This window comes from Pimephales promelas, chromosome 19, assembly GCF_988280905.1.
Source record: "Pimephales promelas chromosome 19, fPimPro1.hap1.1, whole genome shotgun sequence".
Taxonomy (NCBI): domain Eukaryota; kingdom Metazoa; phylum Chordata; class Actinopteri; order Cypriniformes; family Leuciscidae; genus Pimephales; species Pimephales promelas.
The window spans coordinates 298,306-323,905 of NC_142787.1; the positions used below are offsets into that span (position 1 = coordinate 298,306).

The following is a 25,600-nucleotide window of genomic DNA, read 5'->3' on the forward strand; positions in this document are numbered from 1 at the left end:
AAAGTATAATAATGATGAAGGTCGTTGAATATGTGATCTTGGTTAATTTATAAATATATATATATATATATATATATATATATATTGCATTATTTAATAATTATGTAGATACAAATATAGGTAAATATGTTTGTCATTTATGTATTCTCGGTGTGTATGGAGAAAAATAGATTAAGATGAAGTTGTGAGAAGGGAGGAAAGAAAGAAGATAATCTTCACAAATAAACACTACTTTGGTTTTGTGAAGTGTGAATAGAAATGTAAAGACCAGTATATTTGTAACATTAAATAATTACTTTCCACTACTAAACCATAATGTTTAGGTGAATTTTGTAGTTTTGAAGACAAAAAAAAACATGATTTGAGCAGAAGTTTAGTGAGCTCTGGCTTTTATTTTGAAACGGGTTCGTCATTCACCAGAGACGTGTTGTGCGTGACGTCATGATGCTGCGCGAGACTCCGCCCCGTCAGTAATAACACACTCACTCTCACACAGACAGAGAGAGGGTCTGCTGGCGGATTATTATCAGTAATAATTGCGGTAATATCGCCGATATCTGCGTGATGGAGATGTGTGAGGAGAGCGAGGGCGCGCGCACGGCCGCTCAGAGGCGCGCGGAGATCCGGAGGCGGAAGTTGATGCAGAACTCCGAGGATCGCATGAAGAAGATCGTGGGCTTCAGCCAGTCTGAGGACAGCAGTGCGGACAGACGTGGGTTCTGCTATAACACACACAACACGTCCCCATATGAGTCATTGTCCAGCAGGGGTTAACTTAACGAGCTGCACCTGATGATCGTCCACAGCATCACATGATCAATCCGACGTGAGGCGCAGAATAGGGCAGGATCTCAAACAGTTCTTCTGAATTTTACATTTAGCAATACTTCAAATATATAAATATCAGGTAAAGTTAATGGTCTCTCAAGTAAGAAATCTGAGAACTGAAAAACTAAACTATCACTTGGTGACTGACACAACAACTACACAAATGTTAACGCTAACATTCAGAAAGTGATGCTGCTGCTGGTGTTTTCTAAATCTCTGAAACTCCGCCCTCTTCTGAACTGCAGCTCATTTGCATTTAAAGGGACACACACAAAACTGTGTTTTTGCTCACACCCAAAAAGCAGCAAATTTGACAATCTATAATAAATGATCTGAGGGGATTTTGAGCTTAAATTTCACAGACACATTCTGAGGACACCAGAGATTTAAATTACATCTAATGAAAAGGAGGCATAATATGTCACCTTTAAAGTAGCCAGAGCCAGTGTTGTTGAGACACCGTCCTGAAGGAGTTAACTAGATCCGCTTTATGCTGTGCGACTTACAATTGCTATATATGTCAGAGGTCGCACACATCTCTGGAGCAGCTAGGGGTTAAGGGTCTTGACAGGGACACATTGGTGTCTCACAGTGGAGTCGAACTCGAGTCTCTCACACCAAAGGCATGTGTCTCATCCACTGCGCCATCACCACCCCATGATATGATGAAATGAATATAAATGAATCTGGTCTTGTGTTTGTAAAGCAGCCCGAAGCGTCCTGGAGCCGCGGTTCCACCTGGACCTGGAGCGGCACGAGCCCTGTTCCGGCTCCGCTAAGAGGCCGTCTCCGCACCCGACCGAGTCCGACAGGAGCGCCAGCGAGGCGGCGGGAGAAGAGGACTCGTCCCGAGAGCTGCCGTCCTCTCCTCGCAGGGGTCTGAGGAAGTACCTGTCCCGGCTCGACGACGCCATGAAGCTGCGCGGGCATCTGGCCGGAGAGAAGCCGGCTCCGGACCGCAGCGGCACCGAGCCTGAGGAGCTGGACCCGTTCGGCCTGTTCCGCCTCGCCGCCAGCGTCGCTCTCGCAGTGTTCGTGCGCATCTTCGTCTGCCAGTATCTGGTGAGTGTCGCGGAGCAAAGGCAAGTCGGCTGCTTTTGTCAATTTTAAGTTTTAATTTAAATTATTTGTGATTTTAATATAGTAAATATTTGACCACTTGCTTGAGCAACTTATAAGTAATACATGGATTAATAGCCCTAACTTACGTTGTTTAAATTGTGTTTAAACGTGCATAACATACACGGCGCGTGAACGGCAGAGAGGGAGAGAGCGAGAGACCTTGCGAGTGTGCTGCGCGAAAGCTAGGCTTTTGCATCTGAACTCTTCATATGTACTAATATTGTAAATGTATTTTTCATATACAGTATATATACTTGATGATGTCATTTTTCGATTTGATCAAGAATATATAGTATGTATATAGTAGCCAGTTAGTTCAGTGCTATTTTGTGTAAAACAAACATGTATAAAGTAAAAAAAAAAATGGTAGGCTGTAATCCAGCAAACTTCAGCACTGTTATCAGTGTACAGGATGGGTTTAACACAGCTGTCAGAAAGGCTACACCTAAATAAAACCACACACTGACTTTTGTGAATAGATGAACGGTTGTTCATTATATTGATAAAACAATAACATTTATTCAGTTATATTAAATGTTTAATCAGGAGAACACCATATATCAAAAGCTAACAAGCAGCAGTAGTATTTTCAAGTAACAATTGAAATTCTAATATAATAATAGAATAGAATAGAATAATAATAATTTAAAACAAAAATGTACCATTCAGAAGCATTTAGTAAGAGGCGTGTGTGGTGAGGTTCTGCTCGACTCGTTCTGGGTCTGATTCTGGCCACACCATTATGTACATCTGACTACCAGTAAAGGTAGTGGGCGTTAACTTTCTGTACAACTGAGCTACAGTTTAGCCAATCACAACACACCCGCCCAAACGAACCAATCGGAGCCCACTGCCTGTTTCTGAGGGAGTGGTTTCATAGACTCAGGAAGTGAACCGCTCGTTCGAGGACAGAGGAGAGCGCGGCTGACAATAAAGGTGAAGTTTATGAAAAATAAGACTTTTTAAAAACGAAAAACCACAAACACATGTTATATTGCACCCTATAAACACAATCATGCAAAGAAAAAAAGCAGCCAACCCCCCCTTTAATAACTAATGATCTTTGCAGTGGACGTGTATCAATCTAAACTAACTTTATCTGGACAGGAACTTTATTCTAGATCTGCTGTAAAGCCCAATCAGTCTCTGTGACTGTAATGTCCTGTTCTCACTGTGAAACTCTGTGCTGGTAAAAGTGAAGGAGACGTGACCTGTGTCTTCTGTCTCCACAGTCCATATTCGCTCCGTTCCTCACTCTGGAGCTGGGCTTCATGGGATTGCACAAATACTTCCCAAAGGTTTGTCTCTGCTTTGGAACTGATAATGTAAGTTGAATGATAAGTTGTGTGATGATAATAACATGTGGAATAAAATTAGGTTAATTATGCTATTAAACTACGATATATTAGACTGAACATTACGGATCGCAGTTGATGTACGGATCAGCAGCCCTACGGTTCGGCACACAAGTGATTCGCTGATTGATTGATTTTATTTGACCCTTTTGTTTAAATTATGACACATCTTTGCACCATACACTAAAAGAAACGAAACAAAGTCAGGATAACACAATAAAGCCCTAGGGTTTATTTCCATTGTGGTCCCGGATTAACTGCTAAACTGAACCCTCATAGAGTGAAAGATGATCATTTGGATAATTTGTTTTGTCTTGCCAATTCATACATTCAAATAATATTTAATAATAGTTGAGGTTTCCCCGGTCTGACCCCCAGGTGGGTTACTATAGTTGAGGTTAATCCCTAACCCTAACCCTAACTATAGTTGATGTTTCCCGGGTCTGACCCCCAGGTGGAGAAGAAGAGCCAGGCGACGGTGTTGACCGCTGCTCTCCTGCTGTCGGGGATTCCCTCGGAGCTCATCAGCCGCTCTATGGACACCTACAGGAAGATGAGCCTCGTGTTCTCGGACCTGTGTGTGTACTTCTTCAGCTTCGTCATGTGTCACGAGCTGCTGCTGCTGTGCGGCTCTGACGGCTCCTGAGACACACACACACACACACACTCCTCTTTCTCTCCTGTGGCCATCACAGCTGTGAAACACACATTTTCTGCAAGCCTGAGCTCCATCCGTCACGTGTCCTGCCCGTCCTCTTCATCTCCTGTAGTTTTCCTCAGTTCGTGGAGAGTTATGTTGACCGCTGCGAGACTAGTGAAGAGTTTAGAGCAGAGTTTAACAGATTCATCGTTAAAGGGTTAGTTCACCCCAAAAATGAAAATTCTGTCAGTATTTACTCACCCTCATGTTGTTAAACCCCGTAAGACCTTCGTTCATCTTCGGGACACAAATTAAGATATTTAAGATATTAAGATCGCTCCTGCATACTAGTCCATAGGCTTCTTGAGGGAATGACTCGAAAAGTCATTAAAGACATCGTTAAAATAGTCCAAGTGACTACAGGGGCTCAATCTTAACTTTATCAAACGACGAGAACACAAAACAACGACAAAAATAACGACTTTATTTCAACTATTGGTTTATTTCTCCCTCTGCTCGAGTCAGGTTACTAGTTTAATAGCGTAAGCTTCTGTTATTGTACGTCAATATAAGTATAGCTTTACGCAATCACACTACGTTAACTGACTACAGGCCCATGGAGAAGGAAGTGAATAGTTGAAATAAAGTCGTTATTTTTGTTGTTTTTTGCGCACAAAAGTGTTCTCGTCGTTTGATAAAGTTAAGATTGAGCCACTGTAGTCACTTGGACTATTTTAACGATGTCTTTAATGACTTTTTGATGCCAGCAAGAGCCAGTCCCTCAAGAAGCCTATGGAGCGATCTTAATATCTTAAATATCTTAATTTGTGTTGCGAAGATGAACGAAGGTCTTACGGGGTTGAACAACATCAGGGGGAGTAAATACTGACAGAATTTTCATTTTTGGGGGAACTAACCCTTTAACGCTAAAACCATGAGAACTTGAAGCCTGTTTTCTTAGCATCCTCTTATATCATCGCTGTTTCAGTTGAATGTGATGTTGAACCAGCAGGTTTATGTCAGATTTCTGTTTTCTAAGTGTTTCTGAAGAGAAGCACATTCTCTGATTTGCCGTTGTTCAGCGTTGCTGATGTGTTTTATGATTTCGAGAGACTTTAGTATTATTATGCTGCTCATAAACATGAGTTTACCATAGATCTGCATGATCTATTGATTAACTGTAAATAATGTTCTTTCATCATGGCACAGATGATCACCGTTATTGAGTTGTTTCTGTTCATGTTTACATAATCCTGCAAAACTGATATTCTAATGTAAATCTGTGTTTTTCACACTAAAATGAGGCAAGTTGTGAGCTGTAATAATGTCTTTGATTATACCAATAAACATAAATGTGTCCTTCTGACTGCTGTGTGTGTGATTGCTCAGTTCTCTTTCTAACAATCCTTCGGTATTTCACTGTGGGAACGCAGAAGCACCAACACTCAAAAAAATTATATGTTGGCTTTATTTAATTTTAAATTGTCAACAGGTTCCACATAACTGGATTACGTTAAACAAACATAATTTGTTCATGTAACTTCAACATAATAGAAGTATGTACTTTTAAATTACCCAGTTTAAGTAGTCTCAATGTGAACTTTTTAAAGGCTTCCTGACATGATTCAAAGACATTTTATTATATTTATTCATCTATTTATATTTCATTTGATTCAGTGACATTTAACACGTCAGGGCAAGTCTTCTGCTCCAAGTTTGCAGTTATTTTCCAAGTTTTTTTGGGAGGAAAGGGAGAGCTCTGTAATCACAGACAGCGACCCCAAACACAGCATCAGCGAGCAGCACCTCGGTTCCTGACCGACAGGAGGCCACTTGTGGGGTGACTTTAGTCTTTCGAGGCGAACCCCAGAAATGCAGGAGCTGTGTCCTGAACATGCACAGGCAGTGTCAAGCCCTCACAACTAAACACTAGTTCAGTGATCACAAGAAAACTCCATTGGTCCAACCATTGTTCAGTTCACAGTAGATAAATGCAGACACTGCTATTCATTTCAACAGCCTAATGTTCCCCTTTCTTCTCCTTACTATAAAGTAATAACATATTTAATACATTTTTCGTTATGGTTTGATTTTGAGTAGAATGTGCAGTGTGTTCCCAATGCATTTGTGTGTATTGAAATACAAGTTATTATAAGGATTTTGAGGTTTACTCACTGCTATTGTTTTGAACACAACTGTGTATCAGAGGAGAATGTCATTTTAAACTTTACATTCAGATGAAGTAATAATGGCATAGGGAACCTCTGAACGCTGTTTCCATCTTATTTTATTTTATCGGCATTGAGTATTTCTGCACAATGAATCGAATCACAAAACTGATTTTTACTTTTTTATTTTTTTAAAGAATTACTATGGTCAAGGAGGTACATTGAGTAAATAAAAAAGACACATATATGAAGAAACAGTGACAAACTTTAAAGTTAAAAAAGTGAAAATCTTTACAAACTGAAACACTTCTTATTTTTAGAGACAACATTGTGTTTAGGTATTGTTGAATTTCTAATCTTAAAATTAAAAACAAAGGCGTATTTCCTCCAAATTTACATTTATAAATAAACCAAAAAGAAGTAACAAATTAATATTCCTTATGAGAATATGTGATGGACGGAGGCACACCAACGCGTCTGAACACGTGACACCCTACGTCATCATGCGAGTGTTTGAGCGACGTGCAGCACTGGATTTTTACCAAATCACGAAAACAACATGACACACACACACACACACACACACACACACACACACACACACACACACACACACACACACACACACACACACACACACACACACACACACGCGTTTGAAGGAGATCCCGATCCTCGCAGCAGCATCTCACTAGAGTTCAGCAGAATGATATTTGGTAATGTACATCTGGAAGTTTTTGGTGACTTATTCCCAATAAATGTTTTTATTTACTTAAATATTTTATTATTGGTTTAATTTTGTATTTTTATTTGCGGTAAAAATTGTCTAATTCAAATGAATCCATTAAGGGAATGGTTTTGTTATCGTTTTTGGATCGACTGGAACCTGTCCCTTTAATAAAAGTAAAGAGCGGAAGTGGTCATCATGCAGCCGGAAGTGTTTGTGTGTTTGGATTCACTAAAGCGACACCATGGGACGAGAGTCACGGTAAATCTTTCTATGTTTATTCAATTTCGTTTCATTTTCAGGCTTAACTGTTTTAGTAATATTTCCAGTGTGATTTACACGCGTTTGTAATGCAGGTGTTGTTCATACCGCTGCGCTGCGAATCAAACTATTATAATCATAAGACGTGAACTCTACGTTTGAGCTGCTTACACGACTAACTCACTAACGTTAACTAACTCACAAACTAACTAACTTACTCACTAATGTTTGCAATAAATGGTTTCTCGAGTGCAGTAGAGGAGGTTAGCGTGTCTGTGTGAATATATCTGCTATAGTATATAGCGCCGTTATGTTGTTTACTTCGCAATTAAATATAGTTTAATTCATTACGTCATCACCACGCAGTCCACTTCCATAAAACACAACTGTATTTTTCTTTTATGTCTAATTTACAGATATATGCTTACCTCTGTGGTAAATAATAATTATAATTAATAATAGTTGTTATTATTTAGTAATAAATTATTTTAATATATTATTATTTTATTAATATTTCAATAGAGTTGTTTTTCAGTCTTTTTAACGTTGTGTATGTGTGGAGGCAGTATAATAAATCTGAAGTTCTACCGTTTTCAGTTGGAACATAAACAAATTTTTGAGTGGTTTCTTTAAAATGCTTTAAAGTCACCATGAAACATGAGACGTTTTATTTATTTTTGTAGAATTTGCCATGTTTGATTTATCTGGACATTGTCCATAATGTCACAATTTCACGATTCGGTTCGATTTCGATTCACAAGGTTGTGATTCAGTATTCAGTATTGATTCATTTGTGTATGAATACATGTATATGTGTGTATATAATATACTGTATATATGAAGAGTTCAGATGCAAAAGCCTCTAAATGCCACTTGAAATTTTCTTCTTTAATGATGATTTTTATCAAACTTGTATATTTAAGTTCAGTGATTTCACTTAAATGGCAATGATAATTACCTATTAATTGTTAATTAAGTGAAATTACTGAACTTAAATATACGAATTTGATAAAAATCATCAATAAAGAAGAAAATTTCAAATGGCATTTAGAGGCTTTTGCATCTGAACTCTTCATATGTATATATGAGGTACAGTAATAATGGTGCGTTTCTGCTGTAAACTGCCGGAAGTCTGTTTGTGTACATTATAATAGTGAAGGTTAACGTCAGCTGATTTCTATATGAGAACTCAAATTACACACAAGGAAATTTACATAATAATACTAAAATTTTATTACTAACTTTATAATTACATAATTATTTTAGTTTTTAATTATGCAGAAGTTTGAATGATTTATTCAAATGTACATTAATTGATCTTTTGAAGAACAGTAAATGCGTGATACAGTGCATACAGAAGCTCTGTGGAGTTATTAACCTGTGGAGTTCTCCTCTGTCTTGCCTGCGTCTCACCCGCATCTCACCCGTGTCTCGCCCGCGTCTCACCCGTATCTCACCCGTGTCTCACCCGCGTCTCTGTCAGGCACTACCGGAAGCGCTCCAGCTCGAGGGCGAGGTCCGCCAGCCGGTCCAAGAGCCGCTCGCCCGACTCCAAGCGCTCGAAGAAGGAGGATCCGGCCGGCTCACGGGCCCGCAGCAGGAGAGAGCGCACTCGCAGCAGAGAGAGGAGGAGGTCACGCTCCCGAGACCGCAAGAGGCTGAGGTCAGGACACACACACACTCACACACACACACACACTCTCTGTCATGTGCTCACGGCCCGTCTCTTCACAGGCGCTCCAGGAGTCGGGACAGGAGACGCACCAGCCGAGAGCGCAGGAGGAGCAGGAGCAAGAGCAGGAGCAGAGGGAGGAGGTCAGTCACACACACACACACACACACACACACACACACACACACACATGTTCTCCAAGTTGCAATATGTGAGTTCCTAGAAAGTCATTGAACTATGAAGAACATGTAATTATAAATGTTAATTATCATTATTTCATGACCTCTATAAGTATGTATTAATACAGGCAGTGTCGCTCCTAGTTTTGTAAATGCGCAGCGCTGTGATTAGCGTCCGAGACGTGTGTAACGCTAGCGCTAGCTGAAGTGTGCTGTGTGTTCCAGCAAGGAGAAGCCGGAGAACGGAGAGCCGAGCGCCGACAAGAAGAAGCTGAAGGAGGAGAAGGAGGAGGAGAGACTGGAGGACGTGAGTGTGTGTGTGTGTGTGTGTGTGTGTGTGTGTGTGTGTGCAGCGCTGAGCTCTAACACACTCTCTCCGCAGCAAGACTTTGACCAGAACACACTGGAGGAGGAGATGAGGAAGAGGAAAGAGCGTGTGGAGAAGTGGAGGGAGGAGCAGAGGAAGAAGGCCATGGAGAACATCGGGGAGATCAAGAAGGAGCTGGAGGAGATGAAGCAGGGCAAGAAGTGGAGCCTGGAGGATGATGACGGTCAGTACACACACACACACACACACACACACTAACTGTATAATCTATCCCGTTACCCTGCCCCTCACAGGAAACATTCTGCATTTTTACATTTTCATAAAAACATTACTTAGTCTGATTTATACACTGTTTTCCTCACGGGGACCGCTGGCTGGACCCCACAATGCAGCTGATGTTCAGGACTGCACAATGTAATATAAACATGAACACACACACACACACACGCTGTTTAGAGAGCGCAGGGAGAGTGATTCAGTGATGTCATCGGTTGTGCTTTATGAGAGTGTGTGATTTGCTCGACGTGGTTCTCTGATTGGTTAAGATTCCTCAGTGGCATCATGGGTAATGCAGTTTTCAACAGTGTTGAACGCGTTAAATGATGTGTGGCGGGGGCTGCAGCAGAGGCGGAGCCAGAGTCCGTCTAACGGAGAGCCTTGGCACTTCCTATTAGCCCCGTTGTGGATCATCCTGGTTGCAGTTCCATTAGATTTCCACTGGAGGTGATCACGGGCGAGAGCAGAATGAATGGGAGTCTATGGGGCTAAACGGCTAAATGCGTCTCTTTCACCTTGTCGTTAAATCAACATAGATTTTATTGTTGATTCCGCAAGTTCAATATAGATTATAGGCCAAAAGTCGAATGAACGAGTACTTATGTCCTTTTGATTTCTTACAGGTTAGGCCGTTGTTGGCCGGAGTACGCTAGCATTCTGCTATTGTGTGACGTCATCACAGTTTTGAACGGATTTTTAGAACAGATAAGTGAACTTAAAAATGCAGTTTTCAGCTGAGTGTATTATCTTAGCCCTCCCTTTTGAATGCAACTTTCAAATTACTTGACAAAAAATTACATTCTGAGAAAAGTGGATTTCTGGGGGTGAAACCCCATTGACTCCCATTCATTCTGCACTCGACCGCGAGCGCCCCCGCATGGACAGAGACGCGTTACTGCAGCCAGTCCACAACCTGGAAGTAACCAGACCGTGGCAATTCTCTTTAATTAGACATTCTCTGGCGGAGAGCAGCACTAAAGTCCTGCGCTGATGGAAATCCAGCTTTTAATGTTGTTTATGTGTGTGTGTGTGTGTGTGTGTGTGTGTGTGTGTGTGTGTGTGTAGATGACGAGGAGGAGACCCTCGCCCCGGTGGAGCCCGACCCGGACAGCGAGGAGCAGGAGAAGGAGCCGGCGGTGGAGCTGGAGGAGGTGCCGGAGGAGGAGGCCGGAGAGGAGCTCGACCCGCTCGACGCCTACATGGAGGAGGTCAAGGAGGAGGTCAAGAAGTTCAACATGGGCACCATGAAGGGCGGGAACGACAAGGTACTTCCTGTGGCCAACACTGCCTTCTGTGGCTCCGCAGGGTAGAGCCCCGTGGTCCTGTGTGTGTGTGTGTGTGTGTGTGTGAGCTCTGAGTAACGGCGCTGCTCTGTGTGTGTTTGTGCGTGAGTGTGTGTGTGTGTGTGAGCTCTGAGTAACGGCACTGCTCTGCGTGAGTGTGTGTGTGTGTGTGTGTGTGTGTGTGTGTGTGTGTGTGTGCGTGAGTGTGTGTGTGTGTGTGTGAGCTCTGAGTAACGGCACTGCTCTGTGTGTGTGTCAGCAGAAAGGAGGCATGTCCGTGACTAAAGTGATGACCGTGATGAAGACGAGGAAGATGCCGAACACCTCCAAGAAGAAGGGCGAGCTGATGGAGAACGACCAGGACGCCATGGAGGTACAGCACACCTGACACTAGGGTTGGGTATCGGTTTATCCGCTGCAGTACCTACTCTGTGTTTTTTAAACGGTTCTTGAAACGGTACTTTAGAAAACGAAACCGCACACACTTTGTCAAAAAATAATACCCCTTTATTTACAGGGCCAAACTGGACACAATATTAACTTACAATATAAATACATATGGTGATAATCAATAAACCAATATAAAATAAAAGTTAATATTTACATAATATCAAATAAAACAATATTATATCAAACAATGTAATTATACTGGAGATTAATAGAGATTACTAGCAGGGTAATCTAATATCGGCTACAGGTTCCCATGTTTTGTGTGCTTGAACTAGTCATGTAAGTTAGACAGATCAGACAGTGCTTCAATAAACTGTATAGTGCGCGCACGTCGGAGAGCGAGAGAGACTGCGTGTGTGTGTCTCATGCCACAGAGACTCAGGCATCGAAATCAGGCACCGAAAAGTTAATTCTAATTCGGTCTCGTTACTACCGTTTACGTCAGAACCGGTTCACTATTGGTACCGAGTTTCGGTACCCAACCCTACCTGACACACACCTGACACTCCACCTGCACGTCATCTCTCACACACACACACACACACACACACACCGCTACATGCCTCATTTCTCTCACACACTCATAACATGTACAGTCAAACCAAACACTAATCAGACACCAGATATAGTTGTTGCAAATAAGAAAATTACATCTAAAAAAAGAAAGCAGTTCTCAATTTCATGCGTCTCTCTCTCTCTCTCTCTCTCTCTCTCTCTCTCTCTCTCTCTGTGTCTCTCTCTCTCTCTCTGTGATCTCTCTCTCTGTGTCTCTCTCTCTCTCTCTCTCTCTCTAGTATTCGTCAGAGGAAGAGGTGGTGGACCTGCAGACGGCCCTCACGGGCTTCCAGACGAAACAGAGGAAGGTTCTGGAGCCGGTGGATCATCAGAAGATCGAGTATGAACCCTTCCGCAAGAACTTCTACGTGGAAGTGCCGGAGCTGGCCCGGATGAGCCCCGAAGGTCAGCGCCACACACACACACACACACACCACACTGACCTGACATCACTCTTCAGCTCCTGGCTCCTTCTGGGGGTCACGGGGTCATGACATGAGGAGGCAAATCTGACAAACGAGATATAGCTGTCCTATCCCAGAGCGTTTGTTTAATCCGGCTCGTTAACACGGCTCGTTTGACATTGTGGGATCTGTGACATCACACGGGGAAATACATGTGCAGTGTAAGACATCGGCCAATAGTTATAGAGCACACCATAGGCTCCACCCGCTGCACTGATAGGCTCCGCCCACCACACTAATTTACCCCACCCACTGCACTAATAGGCTCCACCTGCTGCACTAATAGGCTCCGCCCACCACACTAATAGACCCCACCCACTGCACTGATAGGCTCCACCCACTGCACTAATAGGCTCCGCCCACCACACTAATAGACCCCACCCACTGCACTAATAGGCTCCACCCGCTGCACTAATAGGCTCCGCCCACCACACTAATAGACCCCACCCACTGCACTGATAGGCTCCACCCACTGCACTAATAGGCTCCGCCCACTGGTTTTCAGTCTCTCAATGGCTGACATTTGCCGCCACTGAATGTGAGCGTCACGTCAAAAGCGAACAGAAGACAGTGAAAGAGCGTCGGTCCAGTTTAAGCAGCTGGTCAGGACATCCCAGCGCTAGACACTAGCGGGCGGTGTGTTAGCCTGGCGTCCGGCTCGCGTGGCACACCAACATGTCATGACCCTTTTGATGCGGAGAACACTTTCTGAATTGATGGTTTCTCTGATGATAGCGTAGGGAACGCTTGGATGCCAATGTCACTACATAATAATAATAATGATGATGATGATGATGATGATGATGATGTCGAGGACTCAAATGTTCAAGATCCATCAGAGCCGGTTCTACTGTGATGTGCTGTTACCCATGATGCTCAGCGAGCTGATGATGCGTTTCCTCCCCAGAGGTGAACGAGTACCGCCTGGAGCTGGAGGGCATCGTCGTGAAGGGCAAAGGCTGCCCGAAGCCCATCAAGTCCTGGGTGCAGTGTGGCATCTCCATGAAAGTGATGAACGCGCTGAAGAAGTGAGTCACACACACACACACACACACACACACACACACACACACACACACACATACACACACACACACACACACACACACACAATGACTGAGTTCCACGTAACACACGAGCGGGATGAAAAGCCACAGCATCATGTGACCTCCTGCCTCTTGTGACCCCCAGGCACAGCTACGAGAAGCCGACCCCGATCCAGGCGCAGGCCATCCCGGCCATCATGTCGGGCCGAGACCTCATCGGCATCGCCAAGACCGGCAGCGGCAAGACCATCGCCTTCCTCCTGCCCATGTTCAGGCACATCCTGGACCAGCGGGCACTGGGGGAGGGGGAGGGGCCTATCGGTGCGACACACACACACACACACACAGCTGTGCTCCTCGGGTTATCCTGTGAAATACTGCCATATAAATGTTTTCTCATCACTTTTAAATCAATCATCTGATCTGATGCACGTTTATGCTCTTACTCTGTACTGTTTCTAAACCTGTCCTAACCGTAAACCTCTCTCTCTCTCTCTCTCTCACACACACACACACACACACACAGCGGTCATCATGACCCCCACCCGAGAGCTGGCTCTCCAGATCACCAAAGAGTGCAAGAAGTTCTCCAAGTCTCTGGGTCTGCGTGTGGTGTGTGTGTACGGCGGCACGGGCATCAGCGAGCAGGTGTGTGTTCACCCTAAACCACACACACACACACACACCGGTCACGACACACACTCTAACTCAGCGCTGTGTCCTCAGATCGCAGAGCTGAAGCGAGGAGCAGAAATCATCGTCTGCACTCCCGGCCGGATGATCGACATGCTCGGAGCCAACAGCGGTGAGTGTCATGTGACCTGTGTGTGTGTGTGTGTGCTGCTCAAGGGCTTGTTCTGGGCTCAATCCCAGTTCAATATATGGCTGATAAATGTAAATCCACAGTTTTATATAGAGCCTGACAGAAGTCTCGCTGTTAAAGCTATAGCCGCTTTCCGACCAAGTAGACTCGCTCGTTTGGGACGAGGACAGGAACGGTTTCTCTGGTGGACAGTTTTCTGCTGCTCTCTCTAACTGACCCTGCCTCTAATATACAGACCAAACTGTCTTACTGAGCTGATGCCGATATGGTGCCCGATATAGCGTTGATCCCTAATAACTTTTTTGCATGCAAACTTGGGGAGGAATCACAGTAAGTGCCGTTCCCCGTTTCTGGTCACTGTTGGCAGATCATGCTACAATAATAGCTGAAGTCATCAGATTTACCCACTAAACCAATAAACCAGCGATCTGTGTAAAACTGAAGCCATGCTGCCATCTTTAGAAAGCCGTTTGGACCTCCTGTAATTTGGCTTCAAGTCTCAGGGCAGTATTGACCCTGTGCAGATCAGTGGATTACCCAGCATGCATCCCTGACAGATAATATTTGGCTTTCTTCTTCATGTGTGATCTAAAGCCTCACACTAGCGTCACACACGCGTACTGCTGAACGAGCCTCACACTGATAGAGAAGGGCCACAGGTAGGCAGATCTCCAAACCCCCAGAATGCAGTGCAGTCAGAGCTGTGTGTGTGTGTGTGTGTGTGTGTGTGTGTGTGTGTGTGTGTGTGTGTGTGTGTGTGTGTGTGTGTGGCTTCCACACATGCGAGGTAACCTGTAATATGCTTCTTCATAGGTGCGGCTCCTCATTAATGTATGATGTGGCTCTTGTGAGTTTTACAGGTCGCGTGTCCTGATCCGGTACGCCGCCGCCGCTCCTGCCCACCAGGGGTGCTGTGACTGTAGTGTCTGTACTCCTGCTAGTGTTAGCGTGCGCTGCTTGTGTTGATCTGCTGATGTGTGTTGTGCTGTAGGTCGCGTGACGAACCTGCGCAGAGCCACGTATGTGGTGATGGACGAGGCCGACCGCATGTTCGACATGGGCTTCGAGCCGCAGGTCAGTGTGTGTGTGTGTGTGTGTGTGTGTGTGTGTGTTAGAGCTGTCACTAACCTAATTTTGGTAATTGAAGCGTTTATTTTGTTTTGTGGTAATAAATAGAGACCCAAGTGAACAATTGCCTTTTAAAATGACTTAAACAGTAATAATTGGATCAAAGTATGGAAAGCAGGTAGTCATGTGGTTTACTGAACAACACTGCTAATACACTGAACCGGCAGCACACACATTTATCGACCGCAGCCTCAGGGATACACAACTATGCTATATTAGCTATATTTTATATGTTGTGCTGCCTCAGAATATGGTCTAATAATGCGGTTTATGGATTCATGTCTGTTTGCAGTGTTTTTCTGGTTAATTGAGGATGATTTAAATCGTCAGGGATGATGAAGTTAATTTAATCGAGGAATCGTGACAGCCCTTATATGCATATATTTTTTATGCAATGTACAGTTGTTTAAATTGTTTGTCATTTTTGTCACTTGTTACTACAGAGATGGGCATAAATACATGAAAATGTTATTAAAATAAAAAACAAAATTACCTCAGTTGAAATGGATCAAAGTAAAATACCAAATACTACGCAGAACATTTTTTAATACAAATACAGTATTTTTTATTTTAAAAATACACCAACCGCATGTGAAATTGGGCATTTAGTGAAGTATCAGGACAATCTATCAGACCGATTCTGAATGCTAAGATCATCAGGTCTACCAGCACCTTTCAGAAACACTGGCTGTAATGGGTCGTCTATGCGCTCGCTCTATACTGCTCTCTGAGTAGGTCTCACTGCGCTAAACACATCATGTCAAACTGCGGGACCTTCTGCTGATCGATGTGTAACCATGGATATCTTGGTATAGCTTTTTTATGGAAATATGGTTTTTACGATACCAAAATTTTAGATACCAATGAAATTTTCCTATTCTCAGTTTTGATGCCACAGAATGATACCTGAAGTCAAGCAACTATTGAACACAAGTAAAGTCAGTAAAAAATAAGAACAAAAGCAACCCAATAGAACAGAGATCCAAATTGTCAGGTTGCTCTAGAATTAAGAAATCCTACGGGAATTGAACAAGGGAATCAAATGTAAGATAAAACTGCGGTCCTCACTGATATATTTATGAAAGCTGCAGCAGTGATTGGTGTTTTAGTGACGTGTGTCTGAGACGCTCGTACGGTGTTCAGTGGATGCGTTTGGGTCTCCCCTGCAGATACCAGCCCTACTCGCCTCTGTGTCCTAAATCCCAGAGTGCTTTGCTCTGTGAGCACGAGTCTGCAGTCTCAGGCGTGCGCACTAGAGCCTGATCTGGGATCTGTGGTGTTTCAGGTGATGCGGATCGTGGATAACGTGAGGCCGGACCGCCAGACCGTGATGTTCTCCGCCACGTTCCCGCGCTCGATGGAGGCGTTGGCGCGCAGGATCCTGTCCAAGCCCATCGAGGTGCAGGTGGGCGGCAGGAGCGTGGTGTGCTCCGACGTCGAGCAGCACGTGGTGAGTCCTGGCTTACGCTAGCTTGGAGTTATGGGTAAGAGCACTCGAATGCTTCAAGCAAATGCGGATATTAAAAGTGGGATCAGGAGTTTTTGGAAAATTAAATCAACCCAAACAAACACACACTTGTCAACACACCCCTTCTTCATTGCTCCGCCCCCAATCCTACCAGCCGAGTCGGTCTCGAACCCGAGTCCAGTGCGCCAACACTGAGGCGAAACAGAATAATGCGTCTCCAAAAATACAGCACAGATGAGGAACGAATGACAAGCACAGAATAGACCGTACACTACACTAGAGTAACTACAAACAAGAGTTGATTATTAGTCGAATTATTATCAGTGTTACTAGTGTGTTACTAGCAGGTTACTCAGTGTTACTAGTGTGTTACTAATGTGTTACTCAGTGTTACTATTATGTTACTCAGTTACTCAGTTTTACTAGTGTGTTACTCAGTGTTACTCGTGTGTTACTCAGTGTTACTCGCGTGTTACTCAGTTTTACTAGTGTGTTACTAGTGTGTTACTGTCAATGTTACACTCAGTGTTCAGCATGTGTGTGTGTGTGTGTGTGTGTGTGTGTGTGTGTGTGTGTGTTTCACAGATTGTCATCGAGGAGGAGAAGAAGTTCCTGAAGCTTCTGGAGATTCTGGGTCACTATCAGGAGAAGGGATCGGTCATCATCTTCGTGGACAAGCAGGAGCACGCCGACGGTCTCCTGAAGGACCTGATGAAGGCCTCGTACCCCTGCATGTCCCTGCACGGAGGTCAGAGGTCATCACTCACATCTACCCGTACATGCAGCCAGATAATTATTTAGTCATCGTATTGCCGGATCAATCGTACTAAAGTCTTCATATAAACGCCTTAACCGAGCCGACTGAGCTTGAGCCCAATCAAACTTCGATTGAGGACGTCTGTCTACACTTATCGGATTGAAAACTGAAACTGAAAGAACCGCGTCTGCCTGAAGGAGCTGTTCTCCTGTTGAATAAAGTGTCGTATGAAAGACTGTCTCGTCATCCTATAATCCTCCTTTCTCTGTGTCTGTTCAAACGGGCATCCCTATAGGCTGGTCACGTGATGCGCATGTGCACGCTGTAGCGTATTCACGGATCTGTGTTTTTGAAGTTTGCACTGAGATAATGTTAAAAAGCAATTAAAATAAAGATTGTGCGGGTGAGCAGACATTGTGTTAGCGTTTAATAACTAATGATCTCTGCAACTGAAGTGAATCAATCTAAACTAACTATAGCTGGACAATAACTTTAATCTAGATCTGCTATAAAGCCTAAACTCTCCGTTACTGTAGTCTCCTGTTATAAACACTCTCCGTTACTGTAGTCTCCTGTTATAAACACTCTCTGTTACTGTAGTCTCCTGTTATAAACACTCTCCGTTACTGTAGTCTCCTGTTATAAACACTCTCCGTTACTGTAGTCTCCTGTTATAAACACTCTCCGTTACTGTAGTCTCCTGTTATAAACACTCTCTGTTACTGTAGTCTCCTGTTATAAACACTCTCCGTTACTGTAGTCTCCTGTTATAAACACTCTCTGTTACTGTAGTCTCCTGTTATAAACACACTCTGTTACTGTAGTCTCCTGTTATAAACACTCTCTGTTACTGTAGTCTCCTGTTATAAACACTCTCCGTTACTGTAGTCTCCTGTTATAAACACACTCTGTTACTGTAGTCTCCTGTTATAAACACTCTCCGTTACTGTAGTCTCCTGTTATAAACACTCTCTGTTACTGTAGTCTCCTGTTATAAACACTCTCCGTTACTGTAGTCTCCTGTTATAAACACACTCTGTTACTGTAGTCTCCTGTTATAAACACTCTCCGTTACTGTAGTCTCCTGTTATAAACACTCTCTGTTACTGTAGTCTCCTGTTATAAACACTCTCTGTTACTGTAGTCTCCTGTTATAAACACTCTCTGTTACTGTAGTCTCCTGTTATAAACACTCTCCGTTACTGTAATCTCCTGTTATAAACACTCTCCGTTACTGTAGTCTCCTGTTATAAACACTCTCCGTTACTGTAGTCTCCTGTTATAAACACTCTCTGTTACTGTAGTCTCCTGTTATAAACACTCTCCGTTACTGTAGTCTCCTGTTATAAACACTCTCTGTTACTGTAGTCTCCTGTTATAAACACTCTCTGTTACTGTAGTCTCCTGTTATAAACACTCTCCGTTACTGTAGTCTCCTGTTATAAACACTCTCTGTTACTGTAGTCTCCTGTTATAAACACTCTCCGTTACTGTAGTCTCCTGTTATAAACACTCTCCGTTACTGTAGTCTCCTGTTATAAACACTCTCTGTTACTGTAGTCTCCTGTTATAAACACTCTCTGTTACTGTAGTCTCCTGTTATAAACACTCTCTGTTACTGTAGTCTCCTGTTATAAACACTCTCCGTTACTGTAGTCTCCTGTTATAAACACACTCTGTTACTGTAGTCTCCTGTTATAAACACTCTCCGTTACTGTAGTCTCCTGTTATAAACACACTCTGTTACTGTAGTCTCCTGTTATAAACACTCTCTGTTACTGTAGTCTCCTGTTATAAACACTCTCTGTTACTGTAGTCTCCTGTTATAAACACTCTCCGTTACTGTAGTCTCCTGTTATAAACACTCTCCGTTACTGTAGTCTCCTGTTATAAACACACTCTGTTACTGTAGTCTCCTGTTATAAACACTCTCCGTTACTGTAGTCTCCTGTTATAAACACTCTCCGTTACTGTAGTCTCCTGTTATAAACACTCTCTGTTACTGTAGTCTCCTGTTATAAACACTCTCTGTTACTGTAGTCTCCTGTTATAAACACTCTCTGTTACTGTAGTCTCCTGTTATAAACACTCTCCGTTACTGTAGTCTCCTGTTATAAACACACTCTGTTACTGTAGTCTCCTGTTATAAACACTCTCCGTTACTGTAGTCTCCTGTTATAAACACTCTCTGTTACTGTAGTCTCCTGTTATAAACACTCTCTGTTACTGTAGTCTCCTGTTATAAACACTCTCCGTTACTGTAGTCTCCTGTTATAAACACTCTCTGTTACTGTAGTCTCCTGTTATAAACACTCTCTGTTACTGTAGTCTCCTGTTATAAACACTCTCTGTTACTGTAGTCTCCTGTTATAAACACTCTCCGTTACTGTAGTCTCCTGTTATAAACACACTCTGTTACTGTAGTCTCCTGTTATAAACACTCTCCGTTACTGTAGTCTCCTGTTATAAACACTCTCTGTTACTGTAGTCTCCTGTTATAAACACTCTCCGTTACTGTAGTCTCCTGTTATAAACACTCTCTGTTACTGTAGTCTCCTGTTATAAACACTCTCCGTTACTGTAGTCTCCTGTTATAAACACTCTCTGTTACTGTAGTCTCCTGTTATAAACACTCTCCGTTACTGTAGTCTCCTGTTATAAACACTCTCCGTTACTGTAGTCTCCTGTTATAAACACTCTCTGTTACTGTAGTCTCCTGTTATAAACACTCTCCGTTACTGTAGTCTCCTGTTATAAACACTCTCTGTTACTGTAGTCTCCTGTTATAAACACTCTCTGTTACTGTAGTCTCCTGTTATAAACACTCTCCGTTACTGTAATCTCCTGTTATAAACACTCTCTGTTACTGTAGTCTCCTGTTATAAACACTCTCTGTTACTGTAATCTCCTGTTATAAACACTCTCTGTTACTGTAGTCTCCTGTTATAAACACTCTCCGTTACTGTAGTCTCCTGTTATAAACACTCTCTGTTACTGTAGTCTCCTGTTATAAACACTCTCCGTTACTGTAATCTCCTGTCGTCACTGTAAAGCTGCTGTGAAACGGTGTGTGTTGTGAAAGCGCTGTATAGATGAAGCTGACTCGAGTGTGTGTGGTTACCCAGGCATTGACCAGTACGACAGGGACAGCATCATCAACGACTTCAAGAACGGGGCGTGCCGTCTGCTGGTGGCCACGTCTGTCGCCGCGCGGGGCCTCGACGTCAAGCATCTCATCCTGGTGGTCAACTACAACTGCCCCAACCACTACGAGGACTACGTGCACCGCGCCGGACGCACCGGGAGAGCCGGCAACAAGGTGAGCGCACGCGTCACCACAGGAGTGTGTGACCAGAGAGAGGCGTGTGTCTGACGTGTGTGTGTGTGTGTGTTTGCAGGGATACGCGTACACCTTCATCACTGCAGACCAGGTGCGCTACTCTGGGGATATCCTGAAAGCGCTGGAGCTGTCCTCCACACCCGTACCCCCCGAGCTGGAGCAGCTGTGGACCGGCTTCAAGGAGCAGCAGAAGGCCGTGAGACACACACACACACACACACACACACACACACACACACACACACACACACACACAGTAACACCAGACATTCACCATAATTTTCCCAAATGTCCCTACTCTTACGTTCTTGTCGTTCACGTGTGTGTGTGTGTGTGTGTGTGTGTGTTCCCGCAGGAGGGCAAGAGTATCAAGAGCAGCAGTGGGTTCTCCGGGAAGGGCTTCAAGTTCGACGAGACGGAGCACGCGCTGGCCAACGAGAGGAAGAAGCTGCAGAAGGCTGCGCTCGGCCTTCACGACTCTGACGACGACGACGCGGCTCTCGACGTGAGTCTCTCACACACACACACACACACACACTCAGTGTTCAGTGACTGAAGCCCCGTGTGTGTGTCCTCAGATCGACGAGCAGATCGAGAGCATGTTTAACTCTAAGAAGCGTGTGAAGGACTTCTCGGCCCCGGGCTCCTCCGGCGGCCCCGCTGTGGGAGTGAGCGGCTCGGTCAGCTCGGCCTCGGGCCCCAGCGCTCCCTCTGCTGGAAACATACAGAAGCTGGAGATGGCCAAGAAGCTGGCGCTCAGGATACAGGTGCAGAAGAACCTGGGCGCCGAGGCACAGGTGACACACACACACACACACACAGCAGAAAATACATCCCCTTACACAAAGTGTGTTTGCTGTAAAGGAAATGGCTTGTCATTTAGTTACACTAGGGTTGGGTATCGGTTGGGTTTTATCCGCTGCAGTACCTACTCTGTGTTTTTTAAACGGTTCTTGAAACGGTACTTTAGAAAACGAAACCGCACACACTTAGTCAAAAAAATAATACCCCTTTATTTACAGGGCCAAACTGGACACAATATTAACTTGCAATATAAATACAAGCAACATATGATAATAATACATAAACCAATATAAAATAAAAGTTAATATTTACATAATATCAAATAAAACCATATTATATCAAACAATGTAATTATACTGGAGATTAACAGAGATTACTATACCAGGGTAATCTAATATCGGCTACAGGTTCCCATGTTTTGTCTGCTTGAACTAGTCATGTAAGTTATCTGGTCATTTACTAGTTAAGCTCTTAGCTAGTTGGATATTTCGTTCCCTCAGATATTCGTATTACCTTTTGATATATCTGAATATCCTCAGATAAACCGCTGTGTTCGTGACGCTGAGCTGTGTGTGTGTGTGTGTGTGTGTGACCTCAGGACGTGATGCAGCAGGCCACGAACGCTATCCTGCGCGGCGGGACGATGATCGCGCCCTCGGTCTCCGCTAAGACCATCGCAGAGCAGCAGGCGGAGAAGATCAACGCTAAGCTGAACTACACGCCGGTGGAGAAGCTGGAGGAGGAGCGGCAGGCCAACGACAACAGCGAGACCGTCAAGAGATACGAGGAGGAGCTGGAGATCAACGACTTCCCTCAGGTGACGCACTGCAGGACACACACACACACACACACACACACCTGCAGGACACACACACACGCAGGACATGGAGTTTAGGACCCCATTGGGTCGCCTGATGGAGTTTTTCGGTACCTTGCCACTGTTGCCTTTGGCTTGCTCAGTTAAGGATATTCAAATGAATGAACCAATCAGTAATCCCCTTGATCAGCTCTACCAAACGTGGATGTTTTTCCACTGAGACGCATTATAAGACGTATTATATTAATATACTTGACTTGAAATCGCTGATGTTTCAAACAACCTTATAACCAATCAGATCAACGTGTGATCGTCCACCAGTGGATCTCTGAGCTGCTCTGTGTGTGTGTGTGTGTGTTAAACACTGATGTGTGTCCACAGACGGCCCGCTGGAAGGTCACGTCGAAGGAAGCGCTCCAGCGAATCGGAGAGTACTCGGAGGCCGCCATCACCATACGAGGGACGTACTTCCCCCCGGGCAAAGAGCCCAAAGAGGGCGAGCGCAAGATCTACCTGGCCATCGAGAGTACGTGCCGCTTCACACACACACCTGAGCGTTCTGCTGCCGCGTGACTAAACCTGTGTGTGTGTGTGTTTACAGGTGCGAACGAGCTGGCCGTGCAGAAGGCCAAAGCCGAGATCACACGCCTCATCAAGGAGGAGCTCATACGCCTGGTACATCCCCACATGCTGCACTACACACTCCTGCATCAGACACACACCGGCTACACACAGGTTACACACCAGTTACACACATGGGTTACACACGAGTTACACACATGGGTTACATATGAGCTACACACCAGTTACACACACGCAGGAGTTACACACACGGGTCCACAGAGGACACACACGGTGATAAAGGAGCACAGACTGAAGTTTGGTCTCGGTTTAATGAACACTCTTGGCACATTAATGCTAAAATAAATATTTAAAAAGTAAAAGAAAAAATGTAAATAGGTTCATGAAAATGATGTATATTTTATGAAACATGTTTAACTCTAAAACTGCGAGAAAGCCATAAATCTAAACAGGCTGTTCTCCAAAAGTGAGGCTCATCTCTCAGTAAATGAGTGGTGTGTGTGTGTGTGTGTGTGTGTGTGTGTGTGTGTGTGTGTGTGTGCACAGTGCTGGGATTGGGATGTACAGTATGTGTGTGTGTGCGTGTGGGATATACACAGGGGTTAAAGTGGGCCGCAACGGTCCAGAACTGCGCTCCGGCACCTCAGATAAATTAATAAATAAATAGATTAATTAATCTCAACGAATCTTGCTTCTCCTGATATGGACCAACTTCCCTTCCTCCCCGCTGAACACGAGCGATAAACACAAAGTATAAAGTATAAACGCATAAAGTATAAACTATATAAACTATAAACACCTTGTCCGTTTGTGTGCGTGGAGCCCCGCGCTCGTGCGGACGCGTCGAGTATACACACACAAGGCTTTACACATGCTTGAAATGCACTCGCGGAGGTTGAGCGCGGTAAGGTTAGTTTCAGGTCCGAAATATTTAACCTGACATTTGTTTTCGCTATAGCCGCTGTTCTAGAGTCTTACAGAGAGATCAATAGCAGGATTAGTTTTAACAAACCATTGTATATCGACATAAATATTAATTCAGTAATATTCAAAAATCACCTGTGTGCATTTAATGCTGCATATTTATACCTGAGAAAGCTTTGACGCGTTTGCACAGCGCATGATGAGGGAACGTCTGCCAATTACACCAAATAATTTATATTATTTAAAATTACTTCTTAAATTCCAAAGCTTGTAGAAGGTGGCAATACTGACCTGGTAACCTTGAGTAAATTAACTCGTTTAAGATAATGATTCATAAAACATATAATTATCAGTTAAGCCTATTTACTTCACTGACACAGACGAAAATGAAACACTATCAGTCAGAGTTCAGGGGTTTAGGAGTTTAGGAGGGGGGGAAATAGGGCAGGATAAGGAGACTGAGAAAAAGAAAGATGTAGATGAGAAGAGATCAGGATATTGACAAAATAATCCAATGCCCACTGACATGGTTTTAAAGCTATTTATTATCCTCTTTTTTGGCCTTAAAGTCTTAAATTGCACATAATTTGGTCAGAGAAATCTAAATTTTCTCGGGGGAGGCCCCGAACCCCACTTTTTGTCCCAGTGTTAAGCAATTTTAACATAGTATTGTCCTTAAATCAGTGTAGATGGGCCAAAATAAAACCATTAAAATATCAAGTAAATAAGTGACAGGCGACTGGTGTCACAGCGACACCCAAAGAGTATTGCTACACCACGATACTCAATATGTTGTCCCGCGGTGAGTCATTTTTCTCTGTTGCACAAAATTTAAGGGTTCCCCCACCTGACAAATCCCACTTTAACCACTGTATATACAGTATGTGTGTGTGAGTGTGGGATATACAGTATGTGTGTGTGAGTCTGAATGATATGAACGCCGATGAACAAAGAGTGCCTGATTTTACAGTGAAACGCCCCTGGGATTAAAACTGGCCGTTTAATGTGGATATTTGTGTGTTTAAGGGCCTGAGAGGAACTGTTGTGTGTTACGAGTGGAATATAGAGTTATTAAAGGAAATGGGTGTGAAATAATAAACATACACACACCTGTGCTAATATTTATACAATCGGAGTTATCACACAAACACGCACAAGTACACACACACGGGTCTCAGTTACAGCAGTCACACACCGTTACATCCCAGCATATAACATCTCTGCCTGAACACACACCACATCTGCTCTCATGCTCATGATCAATCTTACACCTCACTGTGTGTGTGTGTGTGTGTGTGTGTTTCAGCAAAACTCCTACCAGCCGACCAGCAAGGGCCGGTACAAGGTCCTGTAGAGCGCTGCGCTGGGCAGCCGGCCGAACGCCAGGTTTGGATCTCTGGAAGTTTGTACCTGTTGTTTGCCTCACTCATGTTGAATATTTTAGAAAACTCCCATGTAATTGTGAACTTAATTTGGAAATAAAATGTTTTTTTTTTTCTTGTGTATTTCCTTGTTCCATCTCCGTTTGTTCTATCAGGACTTCACTTTTCCATTGGTCATTTGCAGAAAGAGAGTTATCGTTTAGATGTTTAAGGATCACGGT

At 43.8% G+C, this 25,600-nt stretch overlaps 2 protein-coding genes across 6 annotated transcripts; both read left to right on the forward strand.

Annotated features, from left to right (window-relative positions):
- The first annotated feature begins 427 nt into the window (after positions 1-427).
- On the forward strand, positions 428-4,190 carry camlg (calcium modulating ligand). Of its 4 annotated transcripts, none has more exons than XM_039675010.2 (4): positions 428-712; positions 1,538-1,890; positions 3,183-3,275; positions 3,760-4,190. In XM_039675010.2, exons 1-4 carry the CDS (start codon positions 565-567, stop codon positions 3,949-3,951), a joined length of 786 nt encoding a protein of 261 aa, XP_039530944.2. In that variant the 5' UTR covers positions 428-564; the 3' UTR covers positions 3,952-4,190. The 4 variants fall into 4 exon arrangements, with proteins under 4 accessions (XP_039530944.2, XP_039530943.2, XP_039530946.2 ...); XM_039675009.2 differs by having other exon boundaries at positions 430-712; positions 1,535-1,890; XM_039675012.2 differs by having other exon boundaries at positions 430-712; positions 3,183-3,248.
- Positions 4,191-6,962: 2,772 nt separating this feature from the next.
- On the forward strand, positions 6,963-25,502 carry ddx46 (DEAD-box helicase 46). Of its 2 annotated transcripts, none has more exons than XM_039674640.2 (23): positions 6,963-7,101; positions 8,585-8,764; positions 8,836-8,916; positions 9,178-9,259; positions 9,335-9,503; positions 10,622-10,821; positions 11,099-11,212; positions 12,084-12,249; positions 13,216-13,336; positions 13,500-13,675; positions 13,881-14,002; positions 14,081-14,159; positions 15,169-15,251; positions 16,591-16,755; positions 17,359-17,521; positions 20,656-20,849; positions 20,929-21,066; positions 21,226-21,375; positions 21,449-21,667; positions 22,273-22,491; positions 22,873-23,017; positions 23,093-23,166; positions 25,304-25,502. In XM_039674640.2, the coding sequence occupies exons 1-23, from the start codon at positions 7,085-7,087 to the stop codon at positions 25,349-25,351; spliced, it is 3,105 nt and encodes a 1,034-aa protein (XP_039530574.2). In that variant the 5' UTR covers positions 6,963-7,084; the 3' UTR covers positions 25,352-25,502. The 2 variants fall into 2 exon arrangements, with proteins under 2 accessions (XP_039530574.2, XP_039530575.2); XM_039674641.2 differs by having other exon boundaries at positions 11,102-11,212.
- Positions 25,503-25,600: the final 98 nt, after the last annotated feature.

Coding starts and splice junctions, on each gene's coding strand:
- camlg (XM_039675009.2), top strand. CDS start 565: ATGGAGATGTGTGAGGAGAGCGAGGGCGCGCGCACGGCCGCTCAGAGG. Junction 713..1,534: donor GGACAGCAGTGCGGACAGAC/GTGGGTTCTGCT, acceptor GTGTTTGTAAAG/CAGCCCGAAGCGTCCTGGAG. Junction 3,276..3,759: donor TCTGCTTTGGAACTGATAAT/GTAAGTTGAATG, acceptor TCTGACCCCCAG/GTGGAGAAGAAGAGCCAGGC.
- ddx46 (XM_039674640.2), top strand. Junction 11,213..12,083: donor ACGACCAGGACGCCATGGAG/GTACAGCACACC, acceptor CTCTCTCTCTAG/TATTCGTCAGAGGAAGAGGT. Junction 15,252..16,590: donor ACATGGGCTTCGAGCCGCAG/GTCAGTGTGTGT, acceptor GTGGTGTTTCAG/GTGATGCGGATCGTGGATAA.